This window comes from Eurosta solidaginis, chromosome 1, assembly GCF_040869045.1.
Source record: "Eurosta solidaginis isolate ZX-2024a chromosome 1, ASM4086904v1, whole genome shotgun sequence".
Lineage (NCBI taxonomy): Eukaryota > Metazoa > Arthropoda > Insecta > Diptera > Tephritidae > Eurosta > Eurosta solidaginis.
The window spans coordinates 310,738,947-310,761,179 of NC_090319.1; the positions used below are offsets into that span (position 1 = coordinate 310,738,947).

The 22,233-nt window shown below is 36.7% G+C and overlaps 2 protein-coding genes and 1 long non-coding RNA gene across 3 annotated transcripts in view; 1 reads left to right on the forward strand and 2 right to left on the reverse strand.

Annotated features, from left to right (window-relative positions):
• LOC137237646 (uncharacterized) overlaps window positions 1–9,846 on the reverse strand; it is a 103,067-nt gene extending 93,221 nt beyond the window's left edge. Inside the window, exon 1 of the long non-coding RNA XR_010949000.1 lies at window positions 9,174–9,846. This is a non-coding gene — a long non-coding RNA (uncharacterized lncRNA). The remainder of the gene's footprint in view (window positions 1–9,173) is intronic.
• Window positions 9,847–13,778: 3,932 nt separating this feature from the next.
• LOC137243869 (uncharacterized) lies at window positions 13,779–15,063 on the reverse strand. Its single transcript, XM_067772108.1, has 3 exons — window positions 14,877–15,063; window positions 14,742–14,806; window positions 13,779–14,232 (listed from the first exon to the last, which is right to left on the reverse strand). Exons 1-3 carry the CDS (start codon window positions 14,978–14,980, stop codon window positions 13,997–13,999), a joined length of 405 nt encoding a protein of 134 aa, XP_067628209.1. The 5' UTR covers window positions 14,981–15,063; the 3' UTR covers window positions 13,779–13,996.
• A 4,998-nt stretch (window positions 15,064–20,061) lies between these two features.
• LOC137237645 (uncharacterized) lies at window positions 20,062–20,936 on the forward strand. The gene is made up of 3 exons (XM_067761520.1): window positions 20,062–20,267; window positions 20,333–20,400; window positions 20,473–20,936. Exons 1-3 carry the CDS (start codon window positions 20,164–20,166, stop codon window positions 20,706–20,708), a joined length of 408 nt encoding a protein of 135 aa, XP_067617621.1. The 5' UTR covers window positions 20,062–20,163; the 3' UTR covers window positions 20,709–20,936.
• The last annotated feature ends 1,297 nt before the right edge of the window (window positions 20,937–22,233 follow it).

Here is a 22,233-nt window from a genome sequence, read left to right on the forward strand (position 1 = left end):
GTCATTAGAGAAGTGCAGAGTTGTGGGTTTTTTAGTGCAATAGCTGTGACACATTTACGATGCGTAATCTTGTGGCTGTTTTTTCACCTTTACTTTTTTTGTGCTTTTCACTTTATGACCATTATTTGTTTGCAATTAGATACTTATTGGTTTGTGTGCATGTAGGTAGTGCGTCTGTTTTTTCAGCGATTTATTTTTGGAATTGTGTGCTTGGTTTGCAATCCTATAAAGATTTTTCTATGCTACTGCAGTAGCAAATACTTACATACGAATATTGCTGGAGGTGAATATTTAGAAGGGTGTAAATATATTGTTGTAAAAAAGAAACACCTATACAAAGCGGGTCATGTAAATAAAGGAAGCAAGCGGACTTCTAAAGCGGTCACTGTCACAAAATAATTAGTTTTAATTGAAAAATATTACACCTTGAGCGCATTAGAAGCCAAAGTTTCTGCACTTATATGTGACCCGGTCTATGAAAAGGTGGCTTATGACTCAAAAGAGAAATTGCGAGAAACAGCTGTTAAAGATAAACAATGCAGTTCTTCAGTTTCTTAGTAGTAGTAATTTTGTTTTAGTCATAAGCCACCTTTTCATAGACTGTGTCACATATAAAGAAAATTTTGCTTTAATGTTCGCGGTGTCAAACAGCAACATATATTTCCTGAAGTATGGCTCGGAATCATGGATGGTATAGATATAAATATAATCAAGTTAGAAGATCCCGACATTTTCGAAGAGCAACACATTTTGTGTCTGTGACTTCTCAGACTCAGCGATTTTTAGCAGAGACTGTAACGGAATGGTTTAGAGGAGCTATGTGGTCATAATCCCAAATCACGTTTAAAAAATTCGCACGGACATACCCAATAACGGCTCTTTTCACAGTAGAACCGTTTATTTTAATAACAAGTAAGGACGGAATGTCTTCGGCTGTGCCGAAAACTTCACACCTTTCATAAATGGGGCTGAACAATAATTTTATCCCATTCGTAATATCCAAATAATCGGCTGTATAAGATATAAGATAAATAGTGAACAGATATACATACCTAAGCGATTTTTAAGATAAATAAAAAATAGGTAGGTAGTTTATGTGAGTATGAAAATTTTCACGTTTTTTGTGGTCTGCATGAAATAGCTATGACTATGAATTATTTAACTCAAAAATATATGACGTAAGCGTAAGTATTTGATGAAATTTGAAGCTTTTAGTCGTTAGAAAGGGGCAGAAATGACAGTCTATATGGGGTATATACTATATACACCACCGATCTCTATGATTTTTTAGGCGACAACATATGCTATATACGTAAGTATTTGGTGAAATTTGAAGCCTATAGCTGTTAAAATGGGACTGTAATTACGAAAAGATTTTTATTTGAATAATCGGTTGTGGGGGATATGAACTATACGACCGATCTCATAGATTTTTTCAGACCACAGTATGGGCAATATACAAGACCATATGGTGAAGTTTTAGGCTTCAATCTGATAAACTGAGGAAGATGTGACAAAAATCCTCTTTTCTGAAAAATCAATTGTATAGGGGATATATGCTATAGTGCTCCGATCCGGCCGGTTCCGACAAATTTCAAATCGGACACCTAAATTTACCCGCTCACCAAATTATATCAATATATCTGAGAAACTGAGGGACTAGTTTGCATACAAAGCGAAAGACGGACATGGCTTAATCAACTCACCTTTCATCCTGATAATTTCGGCTTACTTGTTTGTGGGTCTCTCCATTTTCCTTTAAGGACTTACGATTTTGAGATGCGTAACAAAGTTAATATACCATTTGATTTTCATGAAAGGTTTACACATCAATTTTTCCCAATCTTTCTAGAAATCGCAGTAAGCTGCTATTGATGGTGTTTGCGTATCCGACTCTAAAGCACTTGATCTTGCAGCAAGCTTTGAAACAACACAAATGACAGACAAATTACACTGGCCTTTATTATCGTTGCTAGTGGTTTCTGTGACGAGATATATGATTTGGTTTATGGTGGTCATTATTAGTACGCATGCCAGTCCGCCAAAATCAGTCAGTCACGGCGATTTTTCGAAAGCTGTTGCTGTAGTAAATGCATTATTTTTTTAACTTCATTATATGGGAAAAGACAGACAACTGTAAAGATTTCATCGGCTGCACCGTTATACTCCACTTGATAAAAGGTTTCCGGTTCCGATAAAAATTAATACTATGTCATACATGGGCTGTCTTGTTGGTTTTAATGTTAGGCAGCTTAAAAATTGGTTTTGTAGAAAATAATTTCTGGAAGAGATGGCTACTAAAAGTGTCCCTAAATAGTAAAATCTTCAGGAAGTCGCATTCAAAAATTCTAATAAGAATGGGAAGGAAATAGTTTAGAAACAAAAATAGAGATCTTTACTAGGCGCACTTATTCTACCATTTTATCGAGGCCTTATGAGTCTATTGTTCAGTAATAAAAACTTGCGAAACCGAAGCCTAAGTAAGTTGTTTTAGGGGTATTTAATACAAAATGCAACTAAGATTTAATGATCCTTCACAATTAATTAGAAGTGGGTAAAAAGGGTCAAATAAATATGTTTTAAAGGAGCATAGCGAGCAGTGGATTTTCAGGAATGTGGTTTAATTCTTGTGCAGTCTTGACTTTAAATGGCAATGTTTTTCAAGCCTTGACTTTAAATACTTAAAAAGCCTTAAAAATGAGTATCTCTTTTAAGTTAAGTTCTTGTCTAGCTAATTAGAACTGCATGTTAGCTTTCTTTAGGGGATATATCTAACGAGCACTGAAGCTTAACACCTCTGCCAAAGCACTATCAACATCTAAAATATGGCTTATGTAACAGTAACAGAGCAAGTCAATAGCTGACGCAGTTATGTGGCCTTTCAGCTTGTTGATGCAACATGTTGCTAACGATTTACTTATGACTTTTATAATATTACACATCTTTATTTTTACAAATCTCTTCTTCAATTTTACGCAAAAAATATGTAATATTTTAGACATTATATGCCTAAAATTGTACGCACCAGTTGCTTATATTTAAACCCTAAGAGCGTTATTTTAAACACTAAGGGCACGATTTTAAACATTAAGGCCCGTAATCATAGTCGAAATAAAATAGTTTTATTGGTTTAAACATGGCTATAAATTAAAAATAATTTTAAGTCTGTTACAGTCCACTTAAACACTATTTTATCTCTAAAAAAGTATTTTAAATTTATAATGACATGAGCGCGATTTAAATTTTTTAAAATGGATTTTAAGTTGTCGGTCTGCTGTCAAAAATTGCGAGAAATTAAACAATTTGCTATTTAAATGCGATGAACTCAAAGGGAAGTGAAAAAATGCTTCCCCGACAAGCAAATATACGTCAGGAACTAATTTATTATCGCTTGAATTCGTATTATTATATTTGTGACGAAAATTACACAATTTTAAAATGCGCGACGGTTACTTGGCTCCACATATGCGATATCTTTAATTAAGATTATTCCGCATTCATTGCTATTTGTGAGTTTTGATATTTTAGTATCTTTTGAGGAAAAAGTAACATCCTATATTGATTTTGGCATTAAATATAGAGTATTCAATGGAAGGAATTATTTACCACAGGCGTCGATTTTTAATATATGTCCAAAAATTTCAGATGACGCGTTTTAATTTCGGAAGCAACAATCCGATGACGACATAGTAATGCTTTTACTATGTCAAGAGATTTTTACAAAAAAAAGTTTAAAATTTTCATGTGGTTGGTGTAATTTTGGTGATATTGTTGTACACAGAAAGGAATTAACTAAAAAGGTGTTTTGCGCGGATACAATTTTCACCAGTTTCGCAGCCTTTTGAGGGTAATTTTTCGGTTTTTTGTGAATATCTCCTAATAAAAGAACAATTTCTTTATTTCGACTTCTGATGATTGAGTTATTATTACAGAATTCTTGAATTCCTTTTGCGTCTTACATTTCCCTTTAAATTTGCCAATTCCTCTTAAAAGAAAGCGTGGAATAAAACACGGAATACAACAAGAATTAACAACACAAAATTTTAAGATCTGCTTGGTACGGGCGCTGTTGTACTACTTCCCTCTTTTTTCACCCCTTCTATGTCATGAACGACTTGAGTTCAATTATTTTCTAATAAAAGGGACTTACACTTTCCAGGTCCATGTACAATGGCTATACTATACTAAACTCCCTTTATTTATGCTGATTTTGCGAAGACAAACCTAAATTTGATTTAACTTGATTATCATTGAATGTCCTGCATACTTATTAGTATCGAGGTTAGATATATCCCTATTCGGTTTAGGGTCTATTAAATTAAACGGCTTTAATGGTTAGGACCACCTAACATTTAAGATTTGCATCATTTTGGCCGTCACATCTGTCTTAATGAAAGCAACTTTTCTTTACAACACTCTTACAAACTATATAAACTATCCAACATGAGTATGAGTGTATGAGTGGATAGCCTTGTTGCTTTCTTTGCTTTAAGGAGCCCAAATCCGCTTTAACTACTTATTCGCTTATGGTGGGAGATTTAAATAATTTTTTAAGAACGAAATTAAACAAACTTTCTTTAAATAAGTATTTTCATATTCAATTTAAATATTGTGTACTCAATTTTAAATTGACGGTTGATAAAAGACAGCGACATTGTATAAAACGTTTGCTAATAACTTTCAAATAGAATTGAATGATAATTATCCGCCACCAGATTATGATCAAAACGCATTTTCAGGTACTCCTTTGACAATTTTTGTGATATTGTAAGAGTTTTTGTCACGCAAAAAATTGCCATATTTTATATGTGGAGTCAAGTAACCACGGTTGTAAGGAACAGGGTGAACTTTTAAAATTTCTAAAAAAAATTCTTCATAGCGCCAATCAATGCCTTTTTTTCATGCGGTTACCCTGCCCATGCTTATTTTAGCTGAAGCTGTGTTTAATATGTCTATGGCAGACCAACATTTCAAATCCCATTTTTAATTTAGGCAAGATTTTAACTAAAGAATATTTTAAACAGCGACTATGACTACGGGCCTAAATGTTCTAAAATAGTGAATATACTTCATGTATGCTTGTACCCTGCTAGACAGCTATCAGTCATTTAGCCATCAATTGACAGATATGGCACAGCGTAAAGCAAAGTTTCTATCAGGTTGTTAGAAGCGACATGAAAAACCTGATGTAAACATTTTGGACTGCATAGACATTGTAGCTTGAAAATTTTTTATTGCATTTTGGAAACAAACATTCAAACAAATTGGAAATCAGTTCCCTACGCGCATACCTATAATTGCAATTAATAACTCCTTAATTTGTAGAACTGCTTTGCACAGACTTTACACACAAGCATTTCAATATATTTCTAAAGCTTATTCACTTATTCATATTTACATATATTTTATAGCTTATTTACCTATTTATAAATATATTTTAAAGCTTATTCACTTCTTTCCACCACGAGGCGACAAACGCGATGATTTCACGGAAAATGAAAATTTACAGTTACCTGAAGCAAAATACGATAATAATTTGCCAAAATTTATACATTGTTGTGTGAAATTGCAAAGCGTGTATACTTTTGCACACTTATTGCGCAAAACTACGTACTTTTCGGATGTAAATCAATGTACACGGTTTTTTATAATAATATCATCACTTTTTTTATTTTCAACATGAATACGTACAAAAAATGGGCATTTTTAGACCAAAAATTATATCAACAGGAATTTACCCCCCATTTTAATCTTAATTTCCAACAAAAGTTTTATAGTCAGGACCAAAATATATTTTTTTCCTGTTGAAGAGTGTTTATTATTATCCGTACCCGTCAACAAAGCAAAGCGTGCCGTCGAATGCTGTTTAAGCAGAGAGTCGGTAGTTTCTTACTCATCTATCGCATTTGCTCTCTTAAACAAATTTTCGACGATCCTGCATAATGCACAGCTTCAAATAATTCGATAAATGGCTACAGAACCAATCTGAATACCCACACACAATGCACGGCGTATAAATGCGTTTTGGTGAAGCGATAAGATTGTGATGTTGGCTGATTGGCATAATGCCTGACTATTTGACCGAAATAGTCGATGGATGACGGAAGGTTTTAAGATCGACAAATGTATGCCATAAAAATGATAACAATCTGGCAAATAACGCAATTAGAATTAGTTGTTTTGTTTAGGAAACACTCACACTGCTCACTGTTAAATACCAAGCTTTATTACCTGAAAAGGGAACCTACCTTCCGTAACCAAAATACGACGAAGGGACGAAGATTTGCAATATCCCGCTTTAAAGTGTAATCAATTTGTGGACTAAACAGCATGAAGACGACTTAGCGAAGAGTATTTAGAATAAACTGCAACATTTGCCATCAACAAGAATAAATCCAGCAAATTGCCCAAATTATCAAAAGATAAGCCTGCTTTATATGGTATATAAAGTTCTACTTATGGTTTTATGCGAAAGGCTGATTCCGAGCTGAACTTCTGGACCTTAAATATACGCAAAATCCTGACGGAGATGTACGAGAACAGAATACACAGTGTTTTTGAAGATTTGAGTGCCTTTTTGACAACTGAAATAGGATAAGGTAGCAATCTGTATTTGTTTTCGCTGCAAAACTTAAGCGGCTGCGTCAAATGAATTTGAGTAATATCTTTAGCTTATCGAACCGTTATAAAACAAATAAAACTGCTCAGTATCGTACGTTTTCTTTAACTTAGTATTGATGATCTTTAAATTAGAGCTTTTCTTGTTGTTGTAGCGATAAAGACACTCCGCGAAGGCCTTGTGCTGTTAATGAAGCAGGATTCGCCACGCACAGGTGAGGTTAACAATTGGGTTTGGAGGAGCTATATGTTGCGCTGGCAACCTGAAAAGGTTGCGCTACATAATCCCTTGAATCTGATATTTTAGTCACCTCTTATGACAGCCATACCTGCCGCGGGTATATCCTAACCCCCTAACCCGTTGGGGGCCTTTCGATTTGTTATCGAACACAAGCGAGAATTTCAGATCCGAGGTATCGAGAGATCGGGGTCTCGCGAGATTCTCGTTTCTCGAAATACTTAAAAATCGTGCGAGCTCTTCGATATTCAATTTAGTCACTGTACTGACAGTAATAATGCATTTTGGTTTTTTTATTTGTGGTTCTTTTGTTCATTCTATTGTCTTTCCAATGATACTTTGCACAAACCTTTTTTTATATAATTTTGTTCATATAATTTAAAAGTTTCATTGAGAACTCGGCTTCTCGCGTGATTCTCGAGTTTCACAACGCATGCAAGTCTCGCGATCTTCTCGACATTCAGTTTATTAGTTGTATTCTTTTCTTGTGATTCAGAAGAAATCGTAAGATCTTTATAAAAGTACGAGCCATTTAACTGAATGTCGAGAAGCTCACGAGTTTTACTAGCATTTTGAGATTCGAGAATCGCGATAAATTTCCTCACCAGTTTGCAATCAGCACCATGTCGAAGGATGTGATGACCCTTGAAGTGGTCGAGATAAAAATTTCTCTGGAAGATTTTTAGTCTTTCCAAGATGCAAAGTACATATTGAAAAGGAAAGGGCAACATTCACTGAACCAGTACTAGAAGCAGGCGTAAGAAGGCTTGATTTCCCTTGGAATCACATTTGAAGGAAATTATCGCGAAAAAGGAAGAGTTGCCATATTTTAGTACGACACGACTAAAGTCGCCTAATTGGTTAAGCGCACCTAGAAAACAATACTAATTTAACAGCTTTTCGTTGTCTCATTCCGTCAGTCAATAGATATTTTGGTAAAAGTTTAACACAGCGGTCGACTGCTAATGCGCGTCCAAAAATATCGGGGGAAGTGTCAAACGATCCGTCTTGATCTCAATATTAATAATCTGGTGGTGAAAAAAATGTTGAATCGATCAAAAGATTCTTATGAAAAACCGAAAAGTTACCGGCATTCTGATTATTGTTGTTGAAGTCAGAACGCGTTGTTGTTGTTGTTGTTGTAGCGATAAGAATGTCCCCGAAGGCTTTGGGGAGTGTTATCGATGTGATGGTCCTTTGCCGGATACAGATCCGGTACGCTCCGGTAACACAGCACCATTAAGGCGCTAGCCCGACCATCTCGGAAACGATTTATATGGCTACATTAAACCTTCAGGCCATCCCTTCCTCCCCACTGACACTGCTTCCGATATTTTTGGACGCATATTTGTAGTCGACCACTGTACTAGACTTTTACCGAAGTTTTTTAGTTCTGACATAAAAATTCACCTTTCACTCTTTGTATTTGTTATACTTGAGTATTTCTTATAATTTTTGTGTTTTCTCATTTTGAGCTTTTTTTTTTTTTTTTTGAATACGCTGCACTTTTACACTTTTTTCTGTCGGCTCTTGATAGGTACCAAAATACTTACAGCAGAGGTGTTAAACCCCTATACACATATGTATATCACTTTTGTTTTTGTTTTGCACTGAAAAATAGTCACAGATACAAATTAACACTTTGAATATAAAAAAAGTTTCATAGTACTCCAATATGCTCACACACATAAATGCGATTCATATGAAAGTGTTTGAATTTCATATGAAAGTGCAAAGAAAAAGCACTTCCATATGAAACCAAGGGACTTCGGTATGATACTAAAATTTACACTAACAACTTGACAACAAAAAAGTTTTCAAAAATATTGTAGCACTGAGAAAATTTTTTATTAAAAATTTATTCATTAAGGGGACCATCAAAGTTCTTTAAATATTTAAAATGTTTTATTTTTTTTTTAATTTTAAAAAAGTTTCAGTGTACATGTAATTTTGTACATGTATTGTGGTTTGCACTTCAATATTTAAAAATTTTTAAATAGCCCTGACTTAGAGCATACAATTTTTCAAAATCTATTTAAAGACGTTCCTCCAAAATGTTGGCTTTCATTTCACTTGACACTTTGTGTTAACTTTTTTGTAAAATCTTTCTTTTCATTGCAAGCCATTTTTCACTTCTTTCTAAGCACGATTCTCATATTTCCAAGTGCTTTAATCCCATCACTTATCGCTCCAACACACACATAACATACACGCTCATCTATTGGGTTGGTTAAATATTTTTTACGCTACATAAACTTAATTCAAACTGAAAGCAACTTAAGATGATTGTGTTACATTTCCATTCAAATAAATTCACCTGTTGGCACATAAAACACAAACAACGAATCGTTGACGGGAGCAGCAGCAGCAGAAGCAGGAACGTTGAGTAACAGAAGACCGCAAATGAAAAAGGTTCAAATTGCATACAATTACAACAACACAAACAAATGCAAAATACACCATTAATTTATTTAGAGCATAAACAAGCAAAATAAATAACGAACAAGCTAACGAATGTTGTAGTAAAAAATAACAACCGTCAGAATTTGCACGGAAAAAATAGTGCCGACGTACGATAATCAACGCGACTACGACAAACTGTGACACACTGTGGACGCAGGTAATGTAAACCGAACTGTGTTCAATCAGCGCCCGAACAAACGTAAATTACAAGAAACGTGCTTTTTATGAGCCGGATAGAGCACGGTAATATTGAGCGACAACAGCGCGTAGCGCTATATACAAACAACAACAAAAACAGCGAATGCGTTAAAAAGTTGGGGCGAAAAAAACTAGTTTTAACTTCACTGAAATACAAATCACGAATGAATGTATTTTGTTACGTTAAGTAACGTAAGTCACACAACAACAAAATTATAAAACGGTAAGATTATCGTAAATAAACATCAAAGCCACGGTATTCATTAAATAAGCAAATTGTTTATACGAAAGCGTAAAAAGCCGTTACACGTTAACTATTCACAACAAAAGTTCGCCCAATACTGAATCGCATCGAAATCGGGAGACAAGTGCAGACCGTACTGGCAAACACCTGAAAAAGCCGGTGGAATGCAATGGCATTGGAATAATAGCAAAGAACAAAATTCCATATTTATTTGTTTCATTTCTGTTTCAACTTATTGTTGTTGTGACTGTGTAGTCAATTGGTAAGGTAGGTGGCTGTTTGGTGTGACTTGTTGGCTTGTTGGTTGTATGGTTGGCTGCTAAGTTGGGTGTCTTGTATGATAGTTTGGTTGACTCTTGATTTGTTTGAGTCATTTTGGGTTAAGCAGGTGCATATATGGACTCTGGATAACATTGAATGTTAAATGATGAAAATGAAGCTGCATTACATTATGTTAAGTACAGAAAGGTGTTAATAACATTGCGGTGTTATGTTGAGCGTATCAAAAGGTTAGGGTTAGGTTGAACTGGCCGGTCATTAAAGACCTCACATATGTAGACTGAATGTGTCCCTAGTGTTACCAGAATTTGGTTGACGATCAAACGGAAGAACCCCAATCAGGTGCCAGGACATATGTTGCCCTGGCTATTTTGCCGTCCCTAATAGGTGGAGCCTTGACCTGGGGAGCGCAGGACACGAACACAGAACGTGCTCAACTGTTTCTTGCTGCACTAAAGGTATTTAAGTATATAAGACTGACGTGCATATAATTCTAGTAACTAATCTACTTGTACCGGCACGTATCAAAATATCAACTTATTTACCATTCAGGTACCACTCCAATGTCCAAGATGTTTTTGCTGGACATTGCCGTATCTTTCAAAAATGTCTAAAAATGAGCAATCATGGACAGTCTCAGCTCTCCTTCAAAAATGTCTAAAAATGAGCAATCGTGAACAGTCTCAGTTCGATTAAAGGGCAACTGGCCATAACAAATTGGATTGACTCCATGTTAAGCTGCAGAATGGTCAACAGCTGCAAACAGAGGAAAGCCGTAGGGTGGAGTGTTATCACGCATGCTGAGGAAGCTAGTCATCAAACAGCTGCTAAGGCGGTTCGACACAGGACCAGTAAAACTCTACGCCATGAGTGCATATGACGTCTCGATCACCATAAATGGCAGATTTTGGCAAACAGTCAGATCTCTGATTGACCAGGCACTTTGGGATGTACATGCCTGGGCATATGAAGTCGGGTTAACAGCCAACGTTGAAAAATCTAGTTGATATAATTCAGTAGGAAATTTAAGGTCTCGAATCGGAGCAGGCAAAAGCTGGAAGGGGTAGCCTTACAAGAAAAGTGCAACACAAAATATTTAGGAATTAGTGGATGAAAGAGCGAAGAAAGCATCGGCATTATTGTATGTACGCAAGAGAATGCAAGGATGTACGTGGAGCCTATCACTCTCACTATCTTATTTGGTATTTTTCGGCGATTGTCAAGTCTATACTTTGCTATGGGGTCCATGCAACAAGGCTTAGGGCCTAGGGGCAGATTGAGTGCAGGCCATATGGCCATATCAGCGTAGCATCATCTAATATAGGGTGCACAGACTAAAAGATTCCGTGCCTACGCTTCGAATGAGATCGACGAGCTACACAAGAGTCGGAAGCTGACAAAAGGGTAAGGAAATTGCTGAACAGCCAATACACTTGGACAATGATTGCTTCAAGTTAATGGAAGCGGCTGGTTCTGCTATTTACTATTTCAGTCCAAAGTACAGTTGATCCTTTAAGCTGCTAAATCACTGCAATGTCTTTCAAGCGGAAATTGTAGCCGTGAAGGAAGCTACGGAAATTCAGGACGAAGCGTGCTTAAGCTGCAGTGGCATCAATTTATATATTGGTAGTCAGGCCTCTTTTAAGGCAATAATCCTCAATGACCTCCAGTACTTCATTAAGAAGTGGCCTGGAGTGTAAACAAGCATTGAAGAGACTTGACATAAGACGGACCATACATCTTTACTGGGTTAGCGATATAAAAGTGATAGAAAATAACGCAAAGGCCAATGAGCTGGCAGTGGAGAGCGCAGTACTCGATGAATCGACGTTGGACGCCTTAACCCACTTGAGAGAAATCAAAGGGAGGCAGGAGTTGCATTTGATCCATTAAGCAGGAAACGCGTGCATAGAAGCGCAGGAATGTTAAATTTCCAAGATCATGTACAAATCTTACAAAACCAGACCAACAAAATTACTCATATTTCTAAATAGAGAAGACTTCAGGCTCATGACGTTATGACGTCACATGATTATAAATTAGGACTCGTCAGTAAAATCAAATGTAGGAGGTGAGGGCTGAAGTAAGGAAGAGTTGATGACGTTCGTGTGCTGCACTCGCGAGGCTAAGGCTTCAGCTTCTAGGGACGGAAGAGTTTGCCAAATATAATAATTGGCGCGAAGAGGTTTTAGGCCGAGGTTTATTTTCCAATTTGCGTCATGCTCCTTTTTTAATTTTTCCTACAAATTTGCAGAACGGGACCTACGTGTTTTATGCCGGCTTCGAACGGCACCTGCAAGCCAGATGAGCTTTATCTGCGAAGCTTTTCAGGACAGAAATATACCCGAAGTGTTTCCCAAATCAGTGCCGAGGGACGAAAAGTCTTCGTTCTAAATATTTAATATTGCTTTGCCCAGGACTTGACCACATCACGGCGATTTTTGTCTTTGAAAGTTACTTCTATTAAGTCTTTGCGAGGTCGATATATGGCGGCCAGTTTAACCTAACCAAACTAAGGTTTTTCAAACTCGCGTTTCGCTCACATTCTGACATTTCGTGCTATACCTGCCAACGAGCAGCTCGACGTCTACGAAACATTGGAAATAAAAACCGGGAATCTTCACGCCTCAGAAATATTCTATAAAGGAAACAACACACGAATCATCTCGTTTGAAGAGAATACCTGGAATTGACGCGCTTAGTGAGGGCTCCCTATACATATCCATGAAACACTCCACCCTTGTCGCCATTGTACATGAAGTATTGGGACTCTTCTTCTGGGAAACTTAAAATTTTGTCATGGTCTACAAGGTCCATAATTACACTTTCGTTAACTTCGAGTCAGTTGCAAGTGTGGCGGATTCTATGTATCGGAGTGACTTGGCGGGTTTCCTGACGTTGGACTCTCATTCCAAAGTAATTATTTTTAATATTGAACATATATAAATAAAAATATATAAATATATATATATAAATGTAATTATTTTTATTATGTGGCATACCGCTTAAAAATTGTCCCTTTGGGAGCAGCTCTTTGCAGAGAGCCTAATCCTCATTTCTGTACTCCTGAAGTGTGATAAAACCAGCCACACGTCTACATACGCTCTTGTCTGTATATCTCATGCAAACGATGGTCGCAATAACGGAGATGTTCTGCTTTCCACAGCTGCAATCTCCGCAGTTTAAACAGAAACAGTTCGGGTACCAGTTATTGCCCCATTTCACCTAGCACACGAGTATGAAAAGATCACCATCTTCCGGCTCCTCACACCATTTGCACCGTATGCTACCACAGAAAATACGCGACTGAGACACTATACCAACCTTGGGTAGACTGGGAATTTAAATCTCGGGGCCGCAATCACACGAACGAAAATCCCTTTTATTATCTAGGAGCACGTATCCTTCCTTGAGTTCCAGAGAGTCGGCATTATCCTCGTCACACATGGAAATTCTCTAATAAAATTGCAAGATATTAACTGGGAAAGTATTACGGATAACTGATTTAAAATTGTAAAACCTGCGTATGGCTGCAAAACCTTCCGGGGATTGTCTTTATCGCCACAACAACAAAGTTAGATTTTCTGAAGTCGGTTACATCACCTCCGAGTGTCGATCATTCATTGACTTAGAGAAAAGGTGAACGAGATGACTTCAAAGAATTCACAAATTAAACGAATAAAATTTCAGATCATCTGCGATTTTCAATATTTTGATTAAATTTTTTTTAACGTTTTATTTATTTGCTTTTTTAATAAAGCCGAGAGCATATGTTTTCATCACTTTTTTGAAGGTTAGAAATTTTCCTAAACGCAAAGCATTATTTAATTTATATATTTATGTAAGTAGTGTTATGAAACTGAGCCGTCCAATATATGTATGTATACGCTGGTTATATAAAATATTATTTATCTGTAAGAGTCCGCCTATTAATAATACTAAGCAAGTCGAAAACTTTAGAAGATATATTCCGGAAGATTAGGCTGTAGGCGTTTTACAAACTCTGCCCACGTCGAAAGTTTTGGTAAATTACTGCAGAGACTCAATTGATGACTACAATGATCACAGCTACAATACAAACCCGGCTTACAATCGTTCGCCTCACCATACAACTGACAAGCCTCGCCGAGACCCTTGTAACAGAGGGTGCGTGGAGCGCAGTATTCAGGGTTGAAGTTGATGGTAAAGTTGCCTGTGAAAGTAAAAACAATTTTTACCTTAAGTTCGAGAGAATCCGAATATTATATACCCAGATGTGCACTTCAAATGCTGTTGTTGTTTGCTTTGTGTGGTTATAAGGCTGCGCAATAATACATATATCGTTCTATTCTGAACTCATTTTCGCAAAAAGAAACAAAAAGGATACAGAGGCTAACACTTATGAACTTGAGTGGGTAAAATACAGTTTAACGGCTACACAATAACAATTTATTCTGGGTCCAGATAAGCCCATATACCGAATTTGGTGAAGATATCTCAACATTTGCTTAAGTTATCGTGTTAACGGGCGTACAGATGGACAAACGGACTGACGGACATTGCTAAATAAATTTTTTTTTAGATACTGATGATTTTGATATATGGAAGTCTATATCTATCTCGATTCCTTTATACCTGTACAACCAACCGTTATCCAATCAAAGTTATAATAAATACCCTGTGTACAGCTGGGTATAAAAATGGATAGAAACCTCAACTTACCATGAACACAAAGATCAGGAAATACATTTGGTGGTCCACAATCAATAGGGCGTATAAACGATTGACTTTAAAAAGTGAAATAAAAATGCTTTTTAATAAACTTATGTAAATTTTTGTTCACAGTTTTCTACTCACATTCCTTCGGTGCCGTTGCGTCCAAAAACTAACGTCAGGCCTAATATTAAGCTGAGCTTGGGTAGCCAACAGATGTGTTTTTGTACGTAGGCACGATGAGCCATTTTTTAAACAATTTTTACAAAATAAGTTAAAAAGTACTATTTTCGAAGTACTTTTGAAAATTTCGTTGTATGATCCTACACAATGTCCTTCTTCTGTTGACAACACCGCGTTTGATGCTTATCCTGCGCTGCAGCCAAGCCTTTTATAGTTCCTTCGCATTTCTTTGCGCTCGCGTCATCGGCAAATAATTTATTCATTTTCGATTTAATTATACAATAATTATAATTTGGTTAATTGGTAGCCAACTGCATTTATAATTTTTCTATTGAATTTTAGTTTCATGCTGCTGATATATTATACTCAGTTGAGCAGAGCTCACAGAGTATATTAACTGTGATTGGATAACGATTGGTTGTACAGGTATAAAGGAATCGAGATAGATATAGACTTCCATATATCAAAATCATCAGTATCGAAAAAAAATTGATTGAGCCATGTCCGTCCGTCCGTCCATTAACACGATAACTTGAGTAAATTTTGAGGTATCTTAGTGAAATTTGGTACGTAGGTTCCTGGGCAGTCATCTCATATCGCTATTTAAAATGGACGATATCGAACTATAACCACGCCCACTTTTTCAATATCGAAAAATCGAAAAAGTGCGATAATTCATTACCAAAGACGGATAAAGCAATGAAACTTGGTAGGTGAGTTGAACTTATGACGCAGAATAGAAAATTAGTAAAATTTTGGAAAATGGGCGTCGCACCGAAAAAAACACGGTAATTGGATTAGTTTATTGACGCAAAATATAACTCTAGAAAAAAACTTTGTAAAATGGGTGTGAAACCTACCATATTAAGTAGAAGAAAATGAAAAAGTTCTGCAGGGCGAAATCAAAAGCTCTTGGAATCTTGGCCGGAATACTGTTCGTGGTATGACATATAAAAATAAATTAGCGGTACCCGACAGATAATGTTCTGGGTCACCTTGGTCCACATTTTCATCGATATCTGGATATCACATATAAAACAAAGGGACACTGCCTTTTAAAACCCTCATTTATACCTTTCACTTGATACCCATATCGTACAAACACATTCTAGAGTGACCTCTGGGCCACCTTTATGGCGATATCCCAAAATAGCGTCCACCTATAGAACTATGGCCCACCACCTCTTAAAATTCTCTTTAATACCTTCTATTTGATACACATGTCGTACAAACACATTCCAGGGTTAGCCTAGGTTCATTTTGCTAAATGGTTATTTTCCCTTATTTTGTCTCCATAGCTCTCAACTGAGTATGTAATGTTCGGCTACACCCGAACTTAGCCTTCCTTACTTGTTTTCTTTTAGCCTTGACCACAACACATCAAACGTTCAGCGATGTGAAAAGCATCGTCGCTGATTACTAATTGAAATATTCTGTAGGTCATAGGAAGCTATATTTATGACATTGTAAAATTAATATCTTAGAGCGTTTCGTAGGTAGGTAGCCGTTGAAGCCTTTTTAAGATATTAATAATGAGTACAACAAAAATTTTCCAACTTTATTTATGACTATATTTCGATTTTGGTTTCGGATAACTCTGAGAAAGTTAGGTCATCATCATCATCAATTATTGGCCCATAACCGCCTAAGCTATTTTTTTCGTTTCGTAACAAGTCACGTCAGCTTTCCCCGTTTCGCGATAAATGCAGCCAATTGGGAGCACAGAGGGAGATCAAGTCTTCTCTCAAATGACTCCCCAAACTCAGTGGAGGTCTCCCTTTTTTCTACTTGAAAACTGCGGTGTCGACTGAAATACCTTCACTTACTTGGCCGGAGCGTTTTCGTCCACTAGCATAATAAGACCTAGCCAGTTAGCTTAGCCGTCGGCGTCACGGACAGGACAATACTTCTGCCGGAGAACGTTTCTCTCCAACACTCCAAAAGCCACCTCATCTTCTATCAACCCCGTCCATGATTCCTTGTCATACATGGGCATAGATATAATGAGCGACTTGTAAATCATGATTTTGGTTCGTCGAGTGATGACTCTACTTTTCATTTGCCTACTCAGATGAGTTATTCTACCTTTGATTTTTAATGCTGGTTTCTAAATAAAATCCTTCACAGTCCTGAATTTATAACCATCAACAGCGACATGGCTCCCAACGAAAGCGGCGATTCTTTCTTGTATAAAAGCAAGTAATTTGCTTTGTCCTCATTTACTGCGAAATCCACTTTTTTGCTTCTTAATCTAACCTCGAAAAAGCAGAAATCACAGTGCACATGTTCAGGTCAATACAAATTTCAAGCATATTTGGAATGCCTTTTTCCTTTAATCTACCCAGGTTTGAGAGAAAGGGGCTTCCAAAGGATCTTAAAAGTGGTATAGCTAGAGCCGACATCTTCCCATTTCAACATCGCATTTTCAGTTACATTGCAGGGGTTATTGTGCGGAATATCCATCTTTTCCGCATGCTTGCCTAGATCCCAATGAGCGGTGCAGACCACCGTAAGTTATCCCTTGCGAGTTAGGGGATTAGAATATACCCGCGGTAAGTATGCCTGTCGTAAGAGGCGACTAAAATACCAGATTTAAGGGGTTGTGTAGCGCAACCTTTTCGGGTTGCCGGCGCAATATATAGCTTCTCCAAACCCATTTGTAAACCTCACCTATCCGTGGCGAATCTTGTTTCACTAACAGACGAGGCTCTGGCGACCCCAAGCTACTCATGGAACTTGGGGTGGGGAGGGAGGGATGGCCTGAAGGTTTAATGTGGCCATATAAATCGTTCTCGAGATGGTCGAGCTAGCACCTCAATGGACCTGTAGTACCGGAGCGTACCGGATCTGTATCCTTCAAAGGACCATCACATCGATAACACTCCCCAAAGCGGGGAGTAACCTTATCGCTACAACAACAACAACAACCACTATAAGTATATGAGTATCGGCCCTAGATCTATCCAGTAAACTCCTTCTCTTCTTTTCATTGTAGTCTGGCCATGTAGCTTTTAAAATCACACAGTCCGTGGTGTTCTTACACTTTTCCCGGGCGTTGCTTCTATGGTGACTGGGTGTATGGTGCTGTTAGCGTCTTTATTGCTGCTTGACTGCCAGAAAAGATAATTGGCTGGTTATGTTCCGGACCTCGAGTGCTTTGCAGGCCTGCCAAATTGCGAGGTCCTCTGCTTGAAACGTATAGCGTCAGGGTCAATGACGTAGAAACCTCTATCAAATGCGTATAGATTCCAACCCTTACACGTGAGTCCATTTTGTAGCCTTCGGTGTGGATTAGTGTGCCGGTTTAAGCGGAATTGTGACCCTCTTCTAATCCTTCCTGCTTGGAATGATTGTGTTAACACCGCCCTCAAACTGCAGTTTGCGGATATAATACTCTATTTTAAAATTAAAAAGTCCCGGCGGAAGTAAATTCAGGAAAATGATATGCCTTTTCTATCCTACCAGCACCCAGATTCCTTGAGTCTCAGTGCGGTGAGCTGCTGTACATGAGCAAATCAAAGCAAGACAAGGAAAAGAAAAATTTGTTATAAGTGTGTTATCAACTGGATATAGTTATCGATTTTATATCGAAATGGTACAAATTTGCTATTCATAACAAACGCTTTACTTACAGATTTCCTATCGACGAGTTATCTGATGTTGGTTAAAATGTGTCAATTATTTATCAAAAAGTTTTAGATTTTTTCCCGAAAAGTTATCGCAGTGTTAACAAAGGCTATACTTGCCGATTTTCTATGGTCGAGTTATCTAATATTGATGAAAATGTATCAATTATATATCGAAAGCAACAGATTTGTTATCGCAGTGCTACCAATTTGATATCGGCGTGCTACTGATTTGTTATCGAAAAGTCATTGATATGTAATCAAAAAGATATTGATTTGTGTTCGAAATTTAATCGGTTTATTATCAAAAGTTTTCGATTATTTATCGTTATCGGAAATTTACTAAAAAGTTATTGACTGATGTCGAGAAGTTATCGAAATGTTTTTAAAAAGTTGTCGATTTATTATCGAAAATTAACCGAAAAGTTATCCTCTTGTAATGCAGGTTTTGAAGATTTTTTTTATCGAAAAGCTGTCGATTTCTTATCAAAAAGTTATCGATTTTTTATTTCATAGTTATCAGATCGTAATCACTAAGTTATCGGTTCACTATCGAAAAATCATCGCTTATTCATAGGTTTTTTATAGATTTGTTTTCAAAAATTAACAGATTCCTTAGCGATCTGTTATCAAAAAGTTATCAGTTTGTTCTCAAAAATGTTATCAATTTTTTATTAAAAGTTTATCGATTTTTTATCGAAGCAACTTTTTATCAACGACGCATCAGTTTGTTACGAAACATATATGTACCTATACAACTTCAATTCATAGTGTGGTGGTAGCGTGCTCCACCTTTCTAAGCGTTGTCCGCTCCGGTAGTGATTTGGCAAACACTTCGGTGAAAATTTATCTGGAATCGGCATAAAAAAGTAGGTCTATTTCCAAAAATTGCAGAGAAAGTTTAACAGAGTACGACACCAATTGGAATAGAAGTTGACATAAATCTCCTCGAAGCATAATTGCGCCAAGTATTTATTTTTTAATAACAGTCCTCTGTTGTGGTTTAACTTCAACGCCTGGGCGAGCTCTTATTTTTAAAACACTAGTTTCTCGACTTAAACATGCACGTTTATTTAGTACTCTTGCCCTTTTTTTACGAGATTAGTGTTTTTCTTGCTTAAGCCCGAAGTAGTTTCATTCCCACAATTATTCTGAGAATCTTGGTTTTGGATGATGCCCTCCACACTGCTTGCGGCCTTAAGTTTGCTGAGATTTTTCATAAGATTTTTACTGCATACGCAGTTTTCTTAGAAGAAGCTTAAAGTTATTAAACCATTACAAAACTGGAATATTTTCATGAATAGTAAACAACTCTTCGACATTTTTGTAATAACTGAATCATTAATAGGTTCGGAAAATAATTTCATTAGCAACCACCCCATTGAAAATGAAAGCATAAATTATTTTATCCTTAACAAATTTGCATAACTTACGCGTCGGAGAAGCAATGCTTTATAAAAAACTCACTTCAGCTATAAAAGGCAGCGTTTGTGCCATAGATAAACATCAAACTGAACTGTAACTTTAAGAGTGACTAACAGGAGAAGGTCGGCTTGGAATTCGAAAAAAAAATTAATTAGTTTAAGTGGTTATTTTAAGATTACAAAAAGCAGCTACATAGGATGACTTTCCGAGGTGTGGTGCATTCACATCTAAGCTCGATAACGAAGCTAACGTGGATGATGCTGCTTTCCCTGGTTTTGTGGCAGCGTGCAACGCAAGGAATGTGAGTTCCAACTATAGTTTCTTATATCTTTCCAAGCTGCTTATTTTATTTTTTTAATTTTGAAGGCCACCACTTCAGCAAACTTTGGATTGCGGTCCAACGATTTCGGAATACTTCGGTACATGCGCTCATGGTAAGCTAGTAATAATTTTCTAGGGAAAATTAAAAAAAAATGTAATGAAAACATTTTTCTTATTTCCATTAGGTGAACTTAGAGTTAATATGAATCGTACAATGTGCAATGATCGTATTGTGTGCTATAGCAATTTGGGTGAACCCTGTCAGATGTATGGCGCTATGAGTAATTGTTTGCCGGGTTTGGTTTGTAGTTGCGATAGATGTCGCGAAATACTTACAATCTGTCCACATGTTATGAGATCGCCGCTTTATATGGTGAATCGTATGAAGCCAATATTTTCGGAATATGCATTTAAGAAATAAATAAAAAATTGATAAGAGCTCGTACAAATTACGCTTGATCGATCTAGAATCTATGATACGAAATTGAAGAGTAATGAGAGAAAAGAAGAACACATGCATGATCTGAATACGAAAGAGAAAATAGTGTAAGTGAGAATTTTATTTGTTTTGTGATATATATTTAAATAATATATTAATAATATTGTAAAAGTAGTGGAAATATGTACTGAGCCGTTAGAAGAACTGAAATTGTAGAAAATTTAAGTAGAATTAATAAAAGTGTTTGCATTCTAAAAATATTTTTTTTTTTACAAAAAAACACTTTTTTATGGTACGACGTGATCGCAACATTTTCTACATATCTTACATCTATAACTGCCCTATAGTTCTAGCAACTGGCAAGCACTTTATCATAGCCCTATTAGCAAGCTCTTTTATTAGCCACCTTCCTTTGATATCTATCATAATGAGGGAGAGGTTTAGGTAAAGTTAACCCCAAAGGCTGTAGTGTGTAGCAGGATACCCTTGCCCTTACAGCATATGATATTTTTCGATGTCTTAATTTTGCTACGCGCGGCAGGTCGCCACCTCTTTATCTCAGGGATTATATCACCCACACTAGTTGGTTAATGGGCTTATATATTCCCTCTCAAAGGAATGTTCATCATAAGAGACGGCCAAAATTCACAAACTCGAAGATAGCAAAAAAATAGCCATATCCGCAACACCCCGCTAAACCTTCGACTCTACCTATAGCCCCGTGGGAACACTTTTACACTGAAAGATGTAAATGTGCAGAAGTATGTTCCTTGACCTTGTGTAAAGCATTTTGCTGTGTGAACAACTTTGTTCACGGTATGGGGGAGGCCAGAATGCAGGCGCTATCGATAACAAATGGTATATATTTTCTATAGAATATATGTTGAATATTTTTTATCAAAATTATTTGTTATCAAAACTTTATCGAAAGGATATCGATTTTATATAATATATTATAGTATAGTGTAGTATAGAAAATATTTCGATTAATTATAGAAACATTATCTACATGTTATTAAAAGTTTATCGAAAAGTTATCGATTTACTGCTGAAAAGTTTTCAATTTGTTCTCGAAGCTTTACCATATTATTAATGCCACATTATCGATTTGTTATCGCAAAAGTGTCGAATTGGTTTCAAAAAGTAACCGAATTGTTGTCAAAAAATGGCGATATACTATCGAAATGCTATCGATTTTTTATCGAAAAGCTTTCGATATGTTATCGACCAAGACGATGCCAGATGATGTATTATTTCCGTGCTTTTGGTTCCCTTGTCATATATTAAGTGTGGCCACCATACCAAAAATTCGTCGTGACCATAGGAACGGACATGCTCCCTCGCCGCCACGCTGCCCACGCCCGTGATGTTGTTGCGCGTGCGTTTGCTGTAAAGGAAGCACTCTCGAGCTGGTATGTTGAATGAGCGCTACTGTTTCGTTCTTAGTTAGTTTTCCTCCTCGTTTTGAACCTGTTGAGCCTATTACCCGGTGAGGCCAATGAAACGG

Bases quoted from the DNA above. Each gene is read 5' to 3' on its own strand.
- LOC137243869 (XM_067772108.1), bottom strand. From the start codon at position 14,980: ATGGCTCATCGTGCCTACGTACAAAAACACATCTGTTGGCTACCCAAG. The intron at 14,807-14,876 runs GTGAGTAGAAAA...CACTTTTTAAAG, and splicing joins CGCAACGGCACCGAAGGAAT to TCAATCGTTTATACGCCCTA. The intron at 14,233-14,741 runs GTAAGTTGAGGT...TTACTTTCACAG, and splicing joins TCCTGATCTTTGTGTTCATG to GCAACTTTACCATCAACTTC.
- LOC137237645 (XM_067761520.1), top strand. From the start codon at position 20,164: ATGACTTTCCGAGGTGTGGTGCATTCACATCTAAGCTCGATAACGAAG. The intron at 20,268-20,332 runs GTGAGTTCCAAC...TTAATTTTGAAG, and splicing joins CAGCGTGCAACGCAAGGAAT to GCCACCACTTCAGCAAACTT. The intron at 20,401-20,472 runs GTAAGCTAGTAA...TATTTCCATTAG, and splicing joins CTTCGGTACATGCGCTCATG to GTGAACTTAGAGTTAATATG.